This window comes from Poromitra crassiceps, assembly GCF_964638095.1.
Source record: "Poromitra crassiceps genome assembly, chromosome: 6".
Lineage (NCBI taxonomy): Eukaryota > Metazoa > Chordata > Actinopteri > Beryciformes > Melamphaidae > Poromitra > Poromitra crassiceps.
The window spans coordinates 418,698-441,763 of record NC_139627.1 but is presented as its reverse complement, the minus strand read 5'-3'; the positions used below and the strand labels follow the sequence as shown (position 1 = coordinate 441,763).

General features: G+C 43.9%; 2 protein-coding genes across 3 annotated transcripts in view; both read left to right on the top strand.

Annotated features, from left to right (window-relative positions):
• Nucleotides 1-1,086, top strand: part of dennd2c (DENN/MADD domain containing 2C) — a 44,754-nt gene extending 43,668 nt beyond the window's left edge. For both annotated transcript variants that reach the window (XM_083638012.1, XM_083638011.1), the window contains exons 18-19: nt 68-157; nt 248-1,086. In XM_083638012.1, coding sequence (XP_083494138.1) covers nt 68-157; nt 248-273 — 116 coding nt within the window. In that variant the 3' untranslated portion in view covers nt 274-1,086. The remainder of the gene's footprint in view (nt 1-67; nt 158-247) is intronic.
• A 6,540-nt stretch (nt 1,087-7,626) lies between these two features.
• rnf223 (ring finger protein 223) lies at nt 7,627-22,020 on the top strand. Its single transcript, XM_083638593.1, has 2 exons — nt 7,627-7,746; nt 20,304-22,020. The coding sequence occupies exon 2, from the start codon at nt 20,400-20,402 to the stop codon at nt 21,099-21,101; it is 702 nt and encodes a 233-aa protein (XP_083494719.1). The 5' UTR covers nt 7,627-7,746; nt 20,304-20,399; the 3' UTR covers nt 21,102-22,020.
• The last annotated feature ends 1,046 nt before the right edge of the window (nt 22,021-23,066 follow it).

The window sequence follows — 23,066 nt, the reverse complement described above, 5'->3', positions numbered from 1 at the left end:
TGTTTTAATTTGGTACCTCTGCACCGGTTGTGTCTTGGTAACTAAAACCTTTGCGCCCATCTCTCAGGTCTGTTTGAGGTCAGAGCCGCAGAGTATTTGGAGTCGTACCCTGAGCCAGAGCCCAGCGGTGTGAACAAATTCCTCAAAGGACTGCTGGGTTAGTACAAATTCACCATAAACTTATTTACTTACTTATTACTTTTGAAGAGCGAATCCTTTATTTAGGCTGTGTGTGTTTTTCTTCCAGGGAGAAAGTTCCTACAAATTAAATGAAGCACCCTGGCCCGGTTGGAATCTTTGTGATTTACAAAGCAAATAAAACTAACAACATTTTCTTGCTGCTGAACTAGTTGAGGAAACGAATGTGGATCAGAGTACAAGGTTTTAATTGGAAACTCAGAAGCAGTGCACTTGTCATTGGAAGAAAACTGGAAATGTGTGTTCTTTTATATATTTTATTTCTAGTGTTGTTTTTTTGTGAAGACATTATGACCTGGCACTATGTGCTTATGGATCTACAGAAAGCCTTTCAGCTACTTAACCTCAGTTATTTAACTTGAAACACATGTTTCTGTTCCTAACTATTCATCTTTCCAAGTCAGTTTAACTGTTTGGTCAAAGTATTATGGAAATAGACTTTTTCTTTTTTGAATGCTTTTGAGTGTAAGCATGTCTATCTGGACTCCAGACGTGGATTCAGCTCCACCTACAGTACACAATAATGCATGTGCAGAACACATGTGAATGCCACTTTCAAGCTTTTAAGTACTTTGGACAAAGACATTTGTTTATACCATTCCAGCCAAAAGCAAGTTTTGGGAAGAAGAAGAAAATAGTTTACTGTGTTTCTATTATTTTGCATTTCAGATTGATTGATGTGTCTGTGCTCTGGTTAGAACACTTAACAGCAAATCAATTATACATTTTGAGGAAGCTCAATTGATGTTTTGCCACCGCAAGTCTGTCTTCTCCTCAAGTGACTTTGTTCTTCAACTGGAGTTGTAAATATTTCATATCTACTTTACGTTTTGCACAATGTTGAGGACCAATGTACAGTATTTTGAGTATTTTTGTAAGCATGATGTGTCCAGCATCATTTGTAAATAAATGTGTTCCCGGGGACAGTCATTATTGTGACTTGGCTCACACTGCTTGTGATGCACATGCCATAAAAGTTGTGATGGAATAGTGCCTAAGTCAACGCTCCAGTCATGATTTGCATTTTGTGTCACTAATGTGACACCGGTATGTCAAGCAAGACCGATACCACACACACACACACACACACACACACACACACACACACACACACACACACAGATACCCCCCCCCCCCCACCACACACACACACACACACACAGATACCACCCCCCCACCACACACACACACACACACACACACAAACAGATACCCCCCCCCCCACCACACACACACACACACACACACAACGTGACAATATCTGTGGAAAAAGGCAAAGTCAACTGAATTTCAAAATAAAATGGGAGTTACTACAACAGTGTTGAGCAGAGAGAGAGAGTGATTGACGGGTGGCTATCACGTGGGGCTTTCTCGTCGTCGGCAAACAAATCTTCAGGAGAGAGAATAGCGACCGTGCACGAGGCGTAAGCGAAGGGCCACACATTGGAGATTATACCTGCCAACACTCCTGATTTTCGTGGGAGTCTCCCTATTTTTAACCCTCTCTCCTGTTGTGATTGGTAATTTCTTGTTAGGGTTAAAAATAGGGAGACTTCCACGAAAATCAGGAGTGTTGGCAGGTATAATCTCCAATGTGTGGAGGACTAACCCAATTCGTATTCCTCCCAACTGCCTCAGGAGTTCTTGTATTTAACCTTTACTTATTCCTTCTCAAATTACTTTCTACATGTGCTACTACTCCATCAAAAGGTCTTAGCTTGACTGTGTTGCATAGTTGATTTTTGTACTGTTGACAAAATGTGATATTCTAAGTCGCGTTGGATAAAAGCGTCTGCTAAATGACGTAATGTAGCCTAATGTAATAAAGCAAGAAGACATTTTTGGCTTGAGAATGGCCTGAGGCCACTTTCTGTTTAACAGCAGAAACAGCAGCCATCTTTCCTGTCTGTGGTTTAAGCAAATATGGGGACAAGCGGAGAGATAGTAAATATTGTAAGCTTTTATTGCCCGCTCTCACGGCCTGGCCGTGCCCACAGCTCCCCGCTCACGTGGGTCCCTCCTCACCTGAACATAAAGCTGCTCCACAGACACTTGTGACGTATTCACCCAGTCACTCAGTGAATCGGTAACACGTTTAATAGGGGCCAAGTTTATGAATTCCAGGTAGGAAAATAAGGGCGCTTGATGTTACGCCTTCACCTTCCTCAAAGCTCTCACAACTCAGTGCCCAATAAATGACTTTGCTGATATGATCCAGCAGTATTTGTGTTTGGGTTACTAAATAACCCGCCAGGCAGGCAGCTGTTATTGCAGGGACGTGCTATTGCTAATGGCCCACAGCCATTAGTCATTACCATAAAATGAAATGTGTAATTTAATCAAAAGCTTATGACACGTGTGTCTGCTGAAGCAGATTTCCTTTAGACCTCTTGATATGTCAGTGATATGTTCTATATCCTGGAACTGTCGTTAAGGAGTAGAAGTGCATTGCAATGTAATATGACTGACAAACTATTACAGATCGATATCAATATATATCACAATATGGCTTATGGTGCAAAACCACATAAATAATCTAATTGATGTTGCCATTGAACTGAATGGTAACATTGCGCAAACAAGTCTGAAATAAAAAAGAAAAATAAGAAAAAACGTTTTTCTATGTTTCACACATACGCTTCCATAAGACAACAGATAATATTGAATGATCACCCATAACAGTGATGACTACCCTGTATGAACACTAGGGTTGGATATTGGTACTCAATACGACGGATCAGCCGAGCAGCATTTTGGTAAACAAACCACGTCACTGGGTGGCAACGGTCATGGAACCCTATGGAGCCCAAGTGGCGCGAGGCGTGAGTGTCTGACTCTAGCCAGTTAACTCTGTTTACGTTTTAAAAACTGCGACAGTTCACACAACTTTAGCACGACATGCATATATTATACATCAAACTCTTGAGCTACTCCTGCTCTCACCCAGAATGTCAAAATATAAGCGATGTGATTTATAGTTTTTGAGATATTAACGTTTGTTTGACACAACTCATACTATTAACTGCTGCGGGGTTCCGCATTTCTGGGTGTCAAGTGACGTCACGCTGATTCGTCCTATGCCTTTAAGGTATCAACTGAAATAGCCCGTAACAATAATTACCAAGTGGTATCAAAACTCAATCCTTTTTATAGCTACAGAAAGAAATTGATATTTTTATGGTTTTGCTCGCAGCCAATTAATTAAGTGTTCTTTCCAATGACGTGACATGTGACCCACATGCAGCAGCTACAGCCCTACAGTCTGTGGTGGTGAAGTCGAGAGGCGTGTATGTGACGGAGCTGGCAGTTCAGCGTGCTGAGATGCCACCAAAATGTATTAAAAAGGGATCCAATGTACTTTAAGGATATTGGTACTGGTATTGTCATGATACCCAGCCCGAATGACACCAGGTTGGAGTGGTGACTGGTGAGGCGTCCCTGGAAAAGGCTGAAATCATACCAAAGTCGAGAACGCAACGACAGATTGCCGTTTTCTGCAGGGAGCGTTGCCATGTAAACATGGGGTTTTTGTTCCACAGTGGGGAAAAGACCTCCTGCTAGTTGATGTGTCATGCTGACCAGAGCCTCTGATCAGGAAGTGTTGGGCCTATTCACTGTGTGTGAAGATAGTCCTTATCACCAGCTGCTCCCTTATCACTCACCACATGGAAATACAGCTATTATAGCCTATGTATTGTGTGCTGCATGCATATTGCATACTCATCAGCTGATGGAACAGGGGGTGCACTTCTTGTCTGTGTGTGTGTCTGTCTGTCTGTCTGTCTGTCTGTGTGTGTGTGTGTGTGTGTATTGGGGGGTGTGGAGGGTGTGACAGGGCCAAAGAGGTGGGGAGGGAGATAGGGATCAATGTGGAAAGAGACAACTGAACTGAATTGAGAGACTATTATACAAATAGAACAGATTACTTTAAATAGGCTACATTTGTTTAAGAAATAGAGCCTATATATGTTGCAGTTCCCACTTATTTGTATTTATTATATGTTTAACTGCAATTTCCAAATGTTTCAGTTATCTTCACTTATATAGACGGTTTTCACCAGCTGCAACCCCACAGCACTTCCTTTTTCTCAGCTTCTTCTTCTGTGTTTTATGGCGGTTGGCATCCTTAAATGTTGCATTACCGCCACCTGAGAAAGAAGTAACTCCCGCACACTGTCTCCAAATGCAAATAAAAGTTTAATAGAAGAATAACGTTTCGGTCATCACGACCTTCATCAGATTCATTTTTGCATTACCGCCACCTGAATTGTTCACAGTGCGAACTATTGACAGTGTCCACTTTCTCAGCTATTCAGGGGAAAACACTGACATAGCCTACTTCTATTTCTATTTTTTATTTTTGCTATGTAAACGTTTAAATGTAAAGATAGGCCTATGCGTGCAATAACGTACTGATAGTCAGCTTACTCTGTAACATGTAGCTTTTATTAGCCTCTCAGGCTAGCTCCGGGACGCAATCTTTTTTTCCATGATGGCGAAGGCATGACCCGCCCCTCTCTGCCTCTGATTGGCTGACGGTACGTGCACACCATGAAACGCTCGGCGGCATGCCTCCTGCACTCGGCTGCTCTCGCCTGCTTCCCCGGCGAGCCAGAAGTCATCTCAAACGAGCCTAATTATAGCCTATACTTTCATTCAATGTCACGATGCTGCAGGGGGAAGTAGGCTACTTCATAGCTTAACTACGAAAATAGTGTCCGCTGTATCTCCCTTTCTGCTGCAGCATGTTGAAGAAATAAATGTTCAGTTTGAACAACACCCATTCTGGTCATTATATAGCAAGATGATCGCTTCCACTACCAGGGCCGCCCAGAGAGATGGCAGTGCCCCTGGAAGGGTCCAGCCACTATGCCCCCCCCCCCTCCCCCGTACGCGCTTTACTCATATCAACACTGCAGCTTTCGGAGCTGACTGAAAAAAGTTTGTTAACAGACTCCCCACCTCTCCTCCCCCCTCTCCTCTCCTCTCCCCTCCCATCCTCCCCCTCGCCTCTCCTCCCCTCGCCTCTCCCCCTCTCTCCCCTCCCCTCTCCTCCCCTCCTCCTCTCTCCCCCTCTCCTCTTCTCCCATCTCCCCTCTCCTCTCCTCCCCTCTCCTCTCCTCGCCTCTTCTCCTCTCCTCTGGTTCCCCCCCGTCTGGGGTCGCCTTTTATACACGGTCGCAAACAGCGCAGGACAACGTGATTGGCTGGCTCAGATTTGAACAGATCTGAGCCAGCCAATCGCGTTATCCTGTGATGACGTAATGTCCGACCGGATGGACCATATATGGACTTCCTCCCCACGACTTCCTCGTGCTGCTGACTGTTACTGCACTATCCGTCAGATCCCTTTGCAATACATAAAGGTACATGGACGTTACTGCATGTCTGTGTTTGTCTAGTTAACACGTTAACGTTAGCTAACGGCTAACATTCGCTAGTTAGCCAACCAACCAGCAGCTAACATTAGCTAGCTAGCTAGCTTACAGGAAGCGATATTTTTTTCGGATGATGGCGAAGGCATAACCCACCCCTGGCCCTCTCTGCCTGTGATTAGTGGCAGCGTTATAAACCATAGATATGACTATATTAAAAACATAAACACACTGGCGTCTTTCATGCAGGCTAGCAAGCGTAACTGCTGTATGTCTGTCTGACCCACTGAGTCTGACGGTCTGACCACAGACTGTAACAGAGATGTAATGCAGGATAGCCAAGCGAATGTGTTTGGCTACCTTGTTAATGTGTCTGTCGGAGACACGGCCTAACGTTAACATTTAATATGAGCCGAATATCAGCCTACGCTCAGCTATGTATACAGGAAGTAAACCGGATATTCAGGTGGGTTGTGACGGTTGTTATTGTTGTCAAGTTAAAACTGTCTATAACAGGAGAAGCATTTTTCTGTATGTACTTTTGTTACACAGCTGCACATTTCCTTATTCTAGTAGCCTATATCTTTAATTGTATGGATATGTTTTGATTTTATTTCAAACATACTGTATGTTTCCCATCATGTCATTAAAGCCCTTTTGAATTGATTGAGAGAGAGAGAGAGAATCACAATGGCTTTACTGGCCAATTATCTCCACATACAAGACTCGGCTCCGGTTTGCTTTGCTGTGAAAGAAAAGAAAGAACAGAAGGAAGGAAGGTACAGTATGCACAAGGCAAAAAGGTATTTAGACATCAGCAAAAATGTACAGTAGCTATATACAATAATAGTGGTGTAAGGTGTCTATTTTAAATACGTTATGAAGGAATGTAAATTTACAGTACTATATACAATAAGTGTGGTGTAAATATGTATTAAGGAATGTACATGTACAGTAGATGTGTGAATATGCCACATAGGATTGTACATGAATTATGTTTTCAGATATTGCACAGTTAGATGCCATTAAATGTGAACAAGGCTTGCAGGTATTGGGCAGAGACAGAGACAGAGAGAGAGACAGAGACAGAGAGAGAGAGAGAGAGAGAATGCAATGTCCACGTTTCTATTTTCATTGTAAGTTACTTTACTTACCTGTATATATTTTGTTACTTTACTTACCTGTATATATTTTGTTCAACAGCAATTTAAGCACAACTTGTCTCTGTACCTTTTCAGTTAAATTTGCCTACTCATGTATATGATTACAATGTTGCAATGTTACACAGCTGTTTACACAATTCTTTATTCTACTACATCTTTCATTGTATGCACATTTTTGGTTTGACTTCACATTACTTGCTTTGGCAATGTAAATGTATGTTTCCCATGTTTGAATCAAATTGAATGGAGAGAGAGAGAGAAAGAGTCAAAGTGGAAACAAGACAGGGGGAAGGGAGGGTTGGGTAGAGGGGCAAGAACGTGTATTGCTCAATTTCTCTTCTTCAAGTCCTCCCCACACACACACACACACACACACACACACACACACACACACACACACACACACACACATCAAGCACCCAGCCCCCCCCCTTCACACACAAACACATCAAGCACCCAGCACCAACCCCCTTCACACACGCGCACACACACACACACACATCAAGCACCCAGCCCCCCCCACCCCCTTCCCAGGCCCAAAGTAGTCCCCCCTCCCCAGCCTATCAGCTTAATTTGCATGGAGTAGCTGAAAAAGGGTGGACCAGAGCAGGGACAGGTGATACTGGCCCACAGACAGACAGACACACACCCACACACACACACAGGGGGAGAGGAGGAGACCCAAGAGGCAAGCAGCTAGCACAACAGCTACTTCTTACAAGGCTCCAAACTCCAAACACACCCACACCCGCTCTCTCTCTCGCTCTCTCTCTCTCTCTCTCTCACACTCACACTCACACTCACACCTGCTGCTGCAGAGTATTGTGGCTCATACCAAGAAGGAGCTCAGCCAGGGTCCGAACCACCTCCAAGTCCTCAGTGGATTTTCACAAGTCGCCTGGCTTTGACTTGAACATGCATCTGAAAGCAGACACAGAGTGAGCAGAGCCAGAGATAACCAGCAGCACACAGAGAGGAGACGGTCACCTGACAGCTTCATCAGTCAACAGGTAAAGTCAACTTTTGCTCTGTTGATGTGTTTATCCCATGGCACCACCAATCACACATTATCCAACGGATAATCTTTGATTGGAGTGCCATGTGTTGCAGTTGTTGGATAATCTTTGATTGGTGGTGCCATGTGTTGCAGTTGTTGGATAATCTTTGATTGGAGTGCCATGTGTTGCAGTTGTTGGATAATCTTTGATTGGTGGTGCCATGTGTTGCAGTTGTTGGATGTTTGACACAAACAACAATTGAGCATCTGACCAAACATCTCCAAACAAGGACAGGCAGCCATGGCACACCAAACTAACATCTGTGCTTGTTGTAGAGTGTTGGATTGGTGTGCCACGGGCTTATGAGCAGTGTTGTTGTTGTTGTTGTTGTTGTCAGATCAGCTGCTCATTTCAGCTGATCTGATTTCCATACAGGATTCCATTTTAACAGCAGAATGATCAGTTTGTCACTTAATAAGAACCAATCAGGATCCTCAACAAATCCTTCATCCCTTCTGCAATCACCGACCTAAACTGTTTCAAATAGGCACTTTGCACTGCACACTGCACTCTGACCTGTTTTTAACACTCATCTTGACAGTTGTGCTTTTATTCATGCGGTCAACTTCCGGCTTGTTGACAGTGTTGTTGCTACGCGACGCTGGGGGACTGGGGGTCTTGAACAGTCACGTGGTGTCTCTTGCCCCGGAAGAGAGTTCCACATTCATTTTCTCCATAGACATTTCAAACAATCCTTAAAGGCTGAAATATACTTCCTCCCTTCTGCCTCAACTTGGAGCCTTGCCGGTGGCAGCTGGTCCTATTATATTATTTTAGAACACGGCTCTCTCGAATACTCGATTCTGATTGGTCAATCAACAATATTCACCGGTCATTATTTCTCGACAACCGACCGCTGCTCTGCCACACCTGGATTAATCAGTTGATAAGAGCATTTTGTCCGCAGACGCTACTAATTAGGCCAACCAGTTGCAGCTGTGGTGTCTTGTGTGCCAATTACGAATGAAACCGCTTTGTGTTGAAAACGCTATTAAAAAAATCTATTTTAATAATTATTTTTGTCAGATTATTGAATGATTTAGTTGTAGGCCGTGTTCTAAGCGGGATAATGTATACTGAGCCGGTGATTACTGTGGAAATAATGACCTTCAGGTGAATATTAAGCCCTCCGCTGCGCGTCGGGCTCAATCATTCACCTGTCGGTCATTATTTCCACAGTAATCACCGGCTCAGTATACATTATCCCTTACTTAGAACACGACTCTCTTGAATACTCGATTCTGATTGGTCAATCAACAAGATTCGCCGGTCATTATTTCTCGACAACCGACCGCTGCTCTGCCACACCTGGATTAATCAGTTGATAAGAGCATTTTGTCAGCAAGACACTACTAATTAGGCCAACCAGTTGCAGCTGTGGTGTCTTGTGTGCCAATTATGCATGAAACCGCTTTGTCGTTGAAAACGCTATTAAAAAATCTATTTGAATAATTATTTTTGTCAGATTATTGAATGATTTAGTTGTAGGCCGTGTTCTAAGCGGGATAATGGATAGTGAGCCGGTGATTACTGGAAATAATGACCTTCAGGTGAATGATTAAGCCCTCCGCTGCGCGTCGGGCTCAATATCACCTGTCGGTCATTATTTCGCCAGTAATCACCGGCTCACTATCCATGATCCCTTACATATACACTCAGCTGGTCCTATTATATTATTATATACACTCAGCTGGTCCTATTATATTATTATATACACTCAGCTGGTCCTATTATATTATTATATACACTCAGCTGCTCCTATAGGTCCTATACATTCAGCTTGACGGGGGCTCGCAGGGGAGAGTCCCCAGCAAAATGAATCAATTGTATGATTTCACTAGGTTTTCAATGACTAGAAGTTAGCCGAAGGAGAGAACATAGTGCATATACATGGTAGCGTTCACTCTCTTTTGTTATCTCCCCATCTATATTACTCGTGCTATATTATGCTCATTATATAAGGACTTTTTGAAATGTCTATGGAGAAAATGAATGGGGGACTCTATTCCGGGGCAAGAGACGTCAGTTTTCTCTCACATCTCAAATGCCATGTTGGCCTCAATATTCTTACATTTTAAAATGGAAGTCAAAATGTGGAATTAACCAGAATGGATTAAAAACCGAAGCTCAGACCACGTCCATTTTCAATTATAAGACTTGTTAAAACGTCAGGGTGTCGGGTGTGTGTGTGTGTGTGTGCGCGCGCATGCGTGCGTGCGTGCACGCATGTGTGTGTGTGTGTAATGTGCATTTGTTAGCCTTGTTAAAGGAAAACTTATGTTACTTGTGACAGAAAGCAAAGCTGTCTTGAATCTTGAAAGCCAAACTCAAGAACCTTTGGACGTATCTTGTATAGGAGCTATTCCCTTATTTCTTGAACCTTAAAGCAGTTTGCAGCAGTTGTGAATGGAACAGAGAGAGAGAGAGGGCTTTTGGGCTTTGTCTCATAGATGCATTGTGCCCTGCTTTGTCTCATAGATGCATTGTGCCCTGCTTTCTTTTGATTGTGTCCAGTTTTGAGGAACCTGCTAAACTGTGTGCCGTCTCAATGGCAGCGGGATCCAGTTACATTTAGCTTTCAGAGAGCAGAACAGGTAGGACGGCAATACAGCGCACACAGTGGAGCTAAACATACAAGCACTGACCTCAAAATACACACAGCTTGAGCCTGCGACATGGAAACCACTGGAGGCTTTCAGTTAGGCTATATATAAAAAGGGCAAAGACACTTTTGCATAAACTGTGAAAAAAACAATGTCAGGATGAATAATATACAAATCAAATGACATCTCGTGAGGGAAAGTGGGTCAGTTGGACAGAGGAGAGCAGGTGCTACTGATAGTGCTGAGTTGGGGGGGTCATATAAATAGGGAAGGACACGAGTGGAGGAGTTTGAACAATCTACCGAAGCAGAATGAATGAATGATGGTAGAATCATATACTGTGCAGGAAAATAAAGCCACATCTGCTACGTTTTGGGGGTAAACAAAGAGTCCTATTCCTATATTTCTCTTCTATTGTGTTTTACACGGTTTGCCTTATTTACATAGCCTACTTGACATGTATTTACTTGTTTACCTGTCCACTTGATTATGAAGGCCTACCTGCTGCTTACTTGACTATACATCTACATTTATTATTATTATTATTATTAATTCCACAATGTCCTGTAATGGGATGCAAGAATTGCACACGTGCGGACTTGTACAATACAATGGAGTGACAATCAATATCTTGAATCTTGCCATCGGCAAGAGACTGAGGTCTGTCAAGACCAGAATCTCCCACCACAAGTCTGTCAAGACCAGAACCTCCCACCACAAGTCTGTCAAGACCAGAACCTCCCACCACAAGAAGAGCTTCTTCCCAACCGCCATCGGCCTCACCAACAAGGCCCGAAAGCCCCATCCCACCAAGGAACCCACCAACACCCTCCCCCCACAAAGCCCACTAACTACCTCCTCCTGAACTCAGCTGAACCCCCCTCTCCCTTTTGGGGGTGTCAGCCGGAGTTAAGTCTGACAATTTTATGCACTCAGGATAGTTAGTTAGGTTAACTTAAGTTAGTTAAGTACAAGTGCTTGGGTGGTGGTGAGCAGACGGCGGTATTTGACAATTTAGCTGGAGCTCAGTTAGTTTTCATTGTGAATTAGAAAATGGTCGGTGGGCCACTCTGCACCGTATCGCTGGCCGCATCTGGCCCCCGGGCCGCAAGTTGAGTATCACTGGACTAGACCTCTCCCAAACTCCGGACACTGCTAGCCAGGGCCATTTTTGCCTATATGTATTATAAGCGACTGCGATGGGTCTTAAAATGACAGTAAGATGTTAGCCTGATGCATCGTCAATTCATAAACTCATTCCACAACTGTGGAGTGGGCGTGGCTTCGAAGGTCTGGAGCCAGGCTAGTAAGAGGTTAGGGTTAGGGTTAAGCCAGGCTAGTAAGATGTTGCATGAGGCTCCAAAATGTTCCCAATGTTTGTAGCACTCTTCTTTTTGTTGCTTTGGCATCTGGCTTTGAGGAGAGTTTTGTGCTGGTAGTGTTTTGTGTTGGGAGGCATCTTTTGTTGTGTAAATAGGCAGTTTAAAGTGTGGCTTTGAATTTGGCACATTGCGTCGTCACCTCCGGGAGGAGATGGGTGTGAAACTAGATGAGTAACCAGATACTGGTCTGTTTATATATGCCACAGAAAAGTAACTCTTTACCACAAGAACAAAAAGGGCTGTCTAAACAAGCCTAAACAATATAGAGCTGAACAGGCACGTGACATTTTTTGCGAGTTCCACATTCATTTTCTCCATAGACATTTTGAAAAATCCTTATACAGTAGAACGCCTTTTAAGGCTGGAACCCATCCAACCCGTGACCTACTGAATCATGAGTGACCATAAAACATTTCACTTAGAGCAAAAACAGAAAATAACAAGCGGGGGGGAAATACCATTTTTGTTGGTTTTTATTTTATGTTTTTGCTCCAATTGAAATGTTTTATGGTCAATCCTTATATAAGGATTTTTCTAAATGTCTATTGAGAAAATGAATGGGGAACTCACTTCCGGGGCTGGAAATGTCACGGAAAGTCACATGACTGTTGAGCTCTATGGATAAAATCCTTTTAAAAAGGATTCGGCCGACTGAAAAATGTGAGTTCTGACATGAATCTGAGAATAAAGTCAGAATTTAAAATCAAACTTTAAATTCAGAATTCCAATTTTATTCTTAGAACTCACGTTTTTCACACGTGCCCTTACTCCTTTTCACATTACCTCTCATATTCCGACTTCATATCTTATTTTTATGAAAACAAGGCAGTTTTGAGTCATGACAATTAAAGTGAAACAAGTTGCTTTGCAATAGTCTCACCCTGGTAGCAGGTGTGTTGGACTCATTGTAAGGAGATGAAATGGGCTGATAACATGGATATTTTTACAGTGCTGGCTGGCCAGATGAAATGGGCTGATAACATGGATATTTTTACAGTGCTGGCTGGCCAGATGAAATGGGCTGATAACATGGATATTTTTACAGTGCTGGCTGGCCAGATGAAATGGGCTGATAACATGGATATTTTTACAGTGCTGGCTGGCCAGATGAAATGGGCTGATAACATGGATATTTTTACAGTGCTGGCTGGCCAGATGAAATGGGCTGATAACATGGATATTTTTACAGTGCTGGCTGGCCAGATGAAATGGGCTGATAACATGGATATTTTTACAGTGCTGGCTGGCCAGATGAAATGGGCTGATAACATGGATATTTTTACAGTGCTGGCTGGCCAGATGAAATGGGCTGATAACATGGATATTTTTACAGTGCTGGCTGGCCAGATGAAATGGGCTGATAACATGGATATTTTTACAGTGCTGGCTGGCCAGATGAAATGGGCTGATAACATGGATATTTTTACAGTGCTGGCTGGCCAGATGAAATGGGCTGATAACATGGATATTTTTACAGTGCTGGCTGGCCAGATGAAATGGGCTGATAACATGGATATTTTTACAGTGCTGGCTGGCCAGATGAAATGGGCTGATAACATGGATATTTTTACAGTGCTGGCTGGCCAGATGAAATGGGCTGATAACATGGATATTTTTACAGTGCTGGCTGGCCAGATGAAATGGGCTGATAACATGGATATTTTTACAGTGCTGGCTGGCCAGATGAAATGGGCTGATAACATGGATATTTTTACAGTGCTGGCTGGCCAGATGAAATGGGCTGATAACATGGATATTTTTACAGTGCTGGCTGGCCAGATGAAATGGGCTGATAACATGGATATTTTTACAGTGCTGGCTGGCCAGATGAAATGGGCTGATAACATGGATATTTTTACAGTGCTGGCTGGCCAGATGAAATGGGCTGATAACATGGATATTTTTACAGTGCTGGCTGGGGCACGGTCTTTGCATTTGCAAATAGGAGCAGCAGGCATTCAGATAGGACTGTTGCTCAGACTGCAGTGAAATGAAGCCAGCCGATTCAAAACAGACAGCCATGGCTGAGACAGAAGCAAAATGTCTCACCAAATTACAAGTCATTTACTCACCACAAAACATCCTCTGATGTGCAAGAACAAGCTCATATTTGGGTGATCTATGTCTACTAATGAATGAAAGAATACGTCGGTCATTGAAAGTTACTTTGTTGTAACCAAGGGTTTAGTCACTAAACTCACTAAACTTTAGTGAGTTGACATTGCTGATCAAAATCCTGTTGCATCCAGTTTTCCCAACAGTCCTTAACGGTCACAGTGTTTTCTGTCAATGACAGTTAAACTTTTTCAGCAGTGGAACACCCCGAGGCTACTAAACTCCTACCTCCACCTCCTACCTCCAACTGCTTCTTTCACCTCATTGACTTCTGACAATGTCAGATTGCATTGTCGTCCAGTGCAAAGTTGTGTGTGTGTGTGTGTGTGTGTGTGTGTGTGTGTGTGTGTGTGTGTGTGTGTGTGTGTGTGTGTGTGTGTGTGTGTGTGTGTGTGTGTGTGTGTGTGTGTGTGTGTGTTTAACGTCATCCAGTGCACAGTTGGTTGCTATTTACTTAGAGGGAATACTGGGAGGAAACCCAGCCTGAATGAATGAATTCAACAAAATAAAAAAATACACGAACAGGCATACAGTATAAAATAACTCATCTAGGATATCACAATAAAGTCGTTCAACTTATTTCTATTTTGGTCCTGGGGCTTTGGAGAACTGCTTCTCCCCTTCAGGACCTTGAGTTTGATGTCTCTGGTCTAAAAGTCTGGATTAGACAATCTGGGCTTTAGGTGTGGAGAAATGAATGGCTATGAATTCATATTTAATCGCTGACTATGCACTCAATCTGCCAACAGTCATAACATAACTGATAACATGCGCCGCATGTCATCTCCTCTCTCTCTCCACACCTTTCCTGTCTGCCTACTGTCCTATCTGAATGAGGCAAAAAATGCCCCCCAAAAAAGGAAAAAACTTTATCCTGCAGCATGTCTACGAAAAATTATGTTAGCCTGTCACTGTATTGGAAATGACTATTGAATTGAAGTGAATTGAATGCTCCTTTATTATAATATTGCTTAGTATTCCTCATGATATTTATTGATGTTTTTCTGGATTGTCAGTCATCTGTTAAAGCTGCCCGAGGCTACTTTGCATTACAACGACCTCAGGCGGCAGTGAGAGGCAACTGCATGAACTTTTGCCTGAAAGTTTGAAGGACTTCATTACCCAGAAGTCATGTAATGTGTTTGACTTGACTTAAACGTCTTCTGCTTAGTGGCTGACTCAGCTATCATGAGTCCAAGCTTTCTCTGGATGGCCTGTCCAGTTCTATCATTATGAGTCCAGGAGCTTTCTCTGGATGGCCTGTCCAGTTCTATCATTATGAGTCCAGGAGCTTTCTCTGGATGGCCTGTCCAGTTCCCGCCAGTGTCCATGTCCAACATGATGTTTGGTCAAATGGGGTTAGTGGGGATGGGGAGCTTGAATATCATTGGGCCATTCCCCCCATAAATAACCTGTGAAAGTTTCAGGTACTTTGGATCAACAAAGGATGTTATATTACACGGTTATTAATGTTATTATTACTATTCCACTAGGTTCAAATTTGAATGTTTTTTCTTCCTTGTGAAAAATTGCCTTTTTCGAGACAAGAGGTTTACGCTAACGACGATGTGTGATTTAGACTGATAATTAGGGATGGGGATTATTAATTTTTATTGATATTGAGACCATTTTCGAGACTGCTTAACGACTTCATCGATACCTCTATCAATACTTTTCTATTATTTGGTGGAAAGATGAGACGACAATAACTTCTTAACAGAATTATTTCTTGACAGAGTCTGTGACTGTATTTCTGAACGGACTGAAATTTGCCTAGCCTGGTGAGGCAATTAAATTCTTCTTTGCTTAGTTTAACGGCAGTTGGCAGACAATTCAATTCAAAAACTTTCTTAGACAATCGATGTATGATTGTGCACTAGTGATTTGATCTCACGAGACATTACATTAGGTTCTAGGACGCGCTAGTCTCAATAGCAGTATTGATAAGCATGGACCTTATTGATTTTTGGCTTTTAAGAAATTACAGATCCAATCAATACCGGGTCTTCATCCCTCCATTCCTACTGATAAGACAGTATCTCATACTGTAGCTTTCTCTCCTGTTATAGCATATTTGAGTAGAATTGAGAGAAAGAGAGAGATGGCGATACAGGAATGCTAAGGCTAGATGGAGCACTGACAGAGAACAAGCAGATACTTTGTGTAGCTGGGGCAGGAGTGGCCCTCAGGGCACAGAGAGGGAAGCACCTGCGATCTGACCAGCCGTCATACCCCCCCCCCCCCCCCCCCCACACACACACACACACTCACATACACCACACAATAGCCTTCACATTAGAGACCTTGAATTCCCCAAATTAAGCAAGCCCCCAGCAGTCTGGCAATTATCATAGAACCAGGGTATCGGCCCCTCCCCCGTGGGCGAGCTGTGCGGGGCCTCGCCTGCTCTATTGACATGCAAACTTCATCACTGTCATTGATGATGTCATAATGCCTATGACATCACTGATGATGTCACAATGCCTATGACATCATCAGCGATGTCATAAGATGATTTTGGTCAATAATGATGTCACTGATGACAGTGGGACACAAATGGAAACAGATATTGCCCACTTGCTCCCTTTTATATAAGGAGGATTATGGCTGATGTCCTGAAAAAAGGTGTGTCGGGAATCATAATGGCCGACAGCAGTGCTTCAGTACCCCCTTTCCCTGATTTCTGAATCCAAGGACCCCCTTTACCTGACTACATTTTGCTTAGAAAACTCTAGCATCTGATGCAATGAATGAATGATAATCCACCTGTAGAAGAATATAACATTACAAAATAAGACATGGAGTGAAAGAGTTGCAATTAGTGACTCCATGGTTTCATTTATTCTTACATTTTGTCCATTTCCCCCCTTTCACAGTCTCAAGTATCCCCTGTAGTACATCCACATACCCCTAGGGGTATGCGTACCCCAGTTTGGCTACCACTGGCCTACAGTATGAACAACTATTTGTACAGCATCATTACTTTTATGTCTGTTGTTGTTACCAATACAGCACAACAGCTGTACAATACAGTACAATACAGCACAATACTGTACAATACAGCACAACAGCACAACGGCTCCGGTTCCAGGAAGTGAATTTCCCATTCATTGACGGTTCCGAAAATCCTTCTATAAAGAGTTTTAGGCCTGGAACCAAGCCATAACCAGCTACGAGATGAATCGTGGCCACAACACATTTGATTCAGAGCAAAAATAAATAAAAGATGGGGAAAAAAGGAAAAGTGAAAAGGACACTGAAAATAAAGAAATAAGTAAATAAAACTTTTGCCTTTTTTTCCGTTTACCAATGTTAATGTATTTGTTTGCTCTGAATCAAATGTTTTATGGCCATCATCATCATCATCATCATCGAACAACCTATTTTTCCTTAAAATGCCCTATCCTCATATAACTTCCATTAGTTTGATACTACTACAGTGCACTCCTCTTATAGTGATCACCTTGGGATGGGTCAAATTGATCACTATAAGCGGATGATCATTATAAGTGATTTTTTCATTTCATTTTTCATTTTCTCATGCAGATTACCATCTAATTAACATGTGTATGTATTACATGAGTACAGTACATATAAAGTAAAGGAATGTTATTGACTTTAAAAATCCATGCAGTAAGTTAGGCCTCCAGCTGTTTCAAACACAGCAGTCCCGCATAGACAGACAGGACGCCGCATTCGCTCCATAAACACAGTTCAACAGGCAGGTTCTGGCCCAGCCGCGGCCCTAGCTAGTGATGTGAAAATCGGCCCAGGCCGGGCCTCGGGCCCCCTTGGGCTCGGGCCAGAATGCAGGGCTCTACTCACAACACAGTCTGAAGGGCAGCCTCATTGACGTCTCAACAAAGCGGCTTGTGTCTATTGCTGCCACTGTCCCAGATTGGGCCACACAACAGCAGAAATCTGTCAACAGCTGGCGGAGGCAAGACGTGCCCAAGGACTCATTTACTGTACCACATGGGCTTCATGGTAGAGCAAAGAGCCGCCTGCATTTACAGTATGTGAAACTATATTCAAGATGCCGAAGTATTTCGTTTGAGCTAGCGCATGTAAACACCATATATCCCATTTTAGTCCAAGCCCTTAGGAAAGTTTCATGATCATATCTATTAGTTACAAGTTTTACCCTATTCACCATAATTTGGGGCCCCTCTTGGGACGCCATCTTGCATTTGTCAATGAATAATTCACTGATGGTAATTTCACCGATTCAGTAAACCTAGACGTAGACACCAACACTTGAATTGTAATTGACATAAACCGTTTTTGTGCAGCGCTGCACCATATTAGATTCATGTTAGATCCACTAAGGTGGACAATAAAGTAAATCAAATCAAATTTGGCGCCAGGGCGATCCCGAGTACTGTACTGTACTCACGCATTCATAAACATCAGTCATTTTAACCACCTTGAAAATCGACCAATGTTGTCGTTTTCCTTGCGAGGACGGGCTATGTGGACCACAGGCTTGCACTGTGATCGACTCGATGTCGAGGTCATGAGCAACCAGAGAACCCTGCTGTCGTCACAGTCCACATTTCTAACGGCTCATCTATTAGCAGCGGGCTCACTGGGAAAATCAACTTAGGCTTATCCAATTAGCAACTTAGGCCTATCCAATTAGCAACTTAGCCGTATCCAATTAGCAACATAGGGCTATCCAATTAGCAACTTAGGCCTATCCAATTAGCAACTTAGGCCTATCCAATTAGCAACTTAGGCCTATCCAATTAGCAACTTAGGCCTATCCAATTAGCAACTTAGCCGTATCCAATTAGCAACGTAGGCCTATCCAATTAGCAACTTAGCCGTATCCAATTAGCAACTTAGGCCTATCCAATTAGCAATTTAGGCCTATCCAATTAGCAACTTAGGCCTATCCAATTAGCAACTTAGGCCTATCCAATTAGCAATTTAGGCCCATCCAATTAGCACTGAGGAACCAACAGTTAGGACCACCAAGCGTAATGGACGACGCCTCTGGGCTTCGTTGCGGCGAGTCAGTCTGCACTGTACCACCAGGGGCTCATGTCCTGTTCCAGCTGAGGTTTATGGTTGTGATAACTGTGGAGTTAGGCTCATCTGCTTATGGCTTGTTTTTCTGGCCCAGGCCCCCAAGCCCTCATTCAAATGTAGTTGCATTTCATCTTCAGCGTGATCTTCCAGTAAGATCAGCTTTTACATTTCGTTCCCACCTGATTGATCGAAATGAGTACAAGTGAATAAACCTGCGTACGCACCTTCCATATAGGCTACTGTATATAAATAACAAGACAGGTATACAAAACTTCAGTTCTTCACTCCAGAAATCAATGCAGGTTTTCTGTTTTCCAATGTGGAACACAGCGGGCTTTTACAATGTGTCTCTACCCTCCCTCCTCTTTTGGAAGCATACATCAAGAGGAGCTGGGAGCTCTGGACAGCAGAGGACTTACTTACATCAATGTTCAAGGTTAATAAATGATCCCCCACCTTCCACCTGCAACAGGGTGATTGTGTGACAACAGTCTTCCATGTTAAGACTTAGAGGAAGTGGTGATGACTGGGAGTTTGTGGATCACCTCTGGGAGGAAAATAAATGGATAACTTTACCCTCCCCCTCTTTCAACAAACACAGGTGCTCTTCTGCCAGGTACTTAACCCTGAATTTGCCCAGTGGCCTGAATTTGGCTTGGTGGCCAAAGGTAGAACATTGTGTCTGTAGTCATTTGGACTCCCTTTGCAGTCGTTGCCATTGTTTTGCTCAATCCCCAGAAACTGTGATACCATTGGCCGCTCACCTCGTTTGACCCATTTTGAAATGCACCCGTGAATGAATGACTCACTGACGGACTGAAATCCTGGTTAACGTTGTAATATTATGTTGTGCTCTGCGATGGTAAAAATAGTGCGGGCAAAGTTCAGCAATACAATAATGAGCTAGGAATGTGAATTGGGCTCTGTGAAATGTGAACTGATGGGACGGAAATCCTGTTAATTTGTTGGGATTATAGTCGCGCATTCATTCGCGATTGGTTTACACCAGGATTTTATCCAGTGGGTTTTTACACTTCACATCAACTTTTAGATTTTTCAACCTGTCCAACTACCCCCCACCCCCCGCACGCACACATAATTACACAGAGCCAAAAGGTTGGCTGGAGTGCTGCTGGCTATGTGTTCAGATGCATATCCTGCATCCGTTTGGAGCTTTGTGCATGTCCTGTGCAAATTGCTATGCATGTGCTCCAAACGGACGCAGGGAAATTATGTCAGGGCCTTTGGGATCTACCTGGAAGCACCCAGTAGATCCCGATCTACTGATTGGTTTACTCCATTTCCATTTGACAAGCGGCCAGATACCATCTGCAATATGAAAACTAATCTCCATCTCCATTCATTCTCTTTTAAGGTAATCCGCAAATCCGGGACGAAGCAAGAAAAGTGGAAGAAAAGGCAGAGGCGGGAGAGACAAAGGAGCGACTCAGCTTGTACTATTTCTTCCAAGATGGAGCAGCCTCCTCAGGTGTGGCACATGCAGGTTCCTCCCCGGGAGGTGGCGGTGGAACTGGGGAAGAAGCTGTCGGTGAGCAGCCAGCCCGAGTGCTCCATCTGCTACAACACCTATGACAACGTCTTCAAAACGCCCAAGCTGCTGGAGTGCACCCACACCTTCTGCCTGGAGTGCCTCTCGCGCCTCATGGCCGTCTCGCTGGCCGACCAGGACGGCCACGGCGACGGCCGGCTCTCCTGCCCGTTCTGCCGCCACCCCACCACGCTGCCCCAGGAGGGGCCGCCGGCCCTGGCCACCAGCCGCGAGCTCCTCTGCAAGCTGCCCAGCCACCAGCAGCAGGAGGAGCCCGTGTGGCTGGAGGGCGAGAAGCTGTGTTACAAAAGCCCCGGGCGAGGAGGCGAGGCGAGCCCCTCCGCCGCCCTGTGCATCTGCATCGACATCGGGGCCAGCAAGCCGGGAGAGGCCCCGGAGCCCAGCGGGCCCCGGGCCTCGGGTCTGTATGAGCGTCTGACGGACTGGAAGAGGCTGATGCTGTTCATCGTGCTCATGGCTCTGCTGGTGGTCATCGTGCTGTGGCCTCTGCAGTGCATCGTCACCACGGGCAACATGCGCTGTCTGCCCGGCAGCCCAGGCACCACCACCGCCACCAGCACCACTCTCGCCCCGTCCGCCCGGACGGCCCACTCCACACCTTAAGCGTCCACAGCCACCGGACTTCACTTCACTGCAACTGTACTAACACTGTATGACACATGAGTCATATTTGACATTGTGAGATTGATGTGCGTGATTGCCTCACCAGTAACAGAGCAACAGCTCTTATCTATGAAGCTGCAATTCATCCTGCTCAACGACGACACCCCTCCTCAGAGGGCCAAGAGCTGCCAAACAAGATGGACTCTCACTCCAATGGACAGAAACAGACTCATTAGAGAGCAGCCCAGCTGCTCTACGGGCCTGTGTAGCGGACGCACGAGCAGGACAGGCATTGCACACAAACGATCCATTTTCCCCCTCACATCATATTCTGTTTACAGGGGGACAAAATATATTTGACGTCAAATTCTTGCACTTTAATCAACATCTGTTGTTTGAAATTGTAGAACTGTACAGTTTGTGCCACATATAAATATGTGGGTGGAATATGAAGGGTGTGATGATAAGGCAGTCAATTTTAAGACATGGTGTCCCAATTGAGGACGTCACTGTCTGTCTCCGAGCCAAATACTGAAGTCTCACATGCTGACATTTATAGACACAATGTCAAACTTTGCTTTGTCAAGTCTTTGGAAATATCCTGCTGTACGAAGAACAACCATTTTTGTCACAATTGTACTGTCAACTTCCGTTTGTAATACTGAAAAAAGGTCCGTCGTAAAGGAAAATCAACATTTTTAACCCATACTGTATGTGCCAGCTGCAAATGAGTGTTAGTATATATTTGTACATTTGATTTGAGTGTTTTATATGAATTTGTTTACAGAATTAATAATAAAAACAAAAAGAAGAAGCGTTATTATTGTACTATTAGCTGGGATCATCTGTCGAGGACAGCATGATAGTTGATTCATTCACTGACCGCTGTTCATCTCTTCCTGCTAGCCTATCTGAACCAGTGTGAACTTTTAACCAGCATATTTGCACAAAGGCTGTAAAAGCCGATCCTTCCTCCTTCTTGACAGGAAAGTCGGCTGCCTTTGCGTTTATTCCTGGAGAAGGTGCGTAAGATAAAGGGTGAGCCATAATAAAAGTGCAATTTCCGGAACATTTGTGTGCCCTTGAACATTAATAACTGGTTAACCATATAACAGATTCAAAACAAGCCATTCGAAACCGGGTCACTGTGGCGTACTGAGATTACATGGTACACACTCAACCCAGTGAGCTACTGGGACGCATCTTTTGACCTCAATTTTAAAGTAATTACTTCATTCAACAGCCAATCATTAACATAAGGTCTGTGCGTTTGTCTGTGTGGCTGTGAGCTTTTGAAGGTATTGGGTAGGCTGTGAAACTGAATTGCCCTTCTGGGATTAATAAAAGTTGTCTGAAGTCTGAGTGGTCAGTGCAGTCGTCTGTGTTCTGGTAGACCAGGGATCAAAACCCGCTGGAGTATATCTAAACTTTTATGAAAAAATAAAAATATACAAATAAATGAAGCTACATTTGATACAAACTGCCTCCAGCTCTCAAAAATCCATCCCTTTGTGATCTCATATTTCTATACACACAGACATAAACAAAAATAAAATACATTCATCATAATTCAGTGAGTTTTCTTCTTTGTGTGAGTTTATCAGAGTATCTAGTAGTTCCTGATAGCAGTAGGCTACTAATTAAAAGCTGTAAGAGGTCTAGGCGTTTAAAGTCAGTGGGTTTCTTCCAGGTCCTCGGTGCTAACAGTGTGCTGTCTTAGCTCGGATGCGTTATGCTAGGTTGCTACTGTGTTAGCCTACTCCCTTCAAGTGGGTGAGGCACTCCAGTGGGCAGGGATGTGCTGGTCCATGGTGCTGGTGTCTGTGGAGAATCTGTCCAGGATGGAGAGCGGAGTCGTCTCAAACAGCCTGTGCTGTTTGGGGGTCAGGATGAGGGGAAACAGGGGGGAAAGAGGGGTCGGTGTCGGTCATGGCCACTTTAAGTACATCGATTCTAAGGCCATTA

Excerpts from the sequence above, each read along its gene's own strand:
- rnf223 (XM_083638593.1), top strand. The coding sequence starts at position 20,400 with ATGGAGCAGCCTCCTCAGGTGTGGCACATGCAGGTTCCTCCCCGGGAG.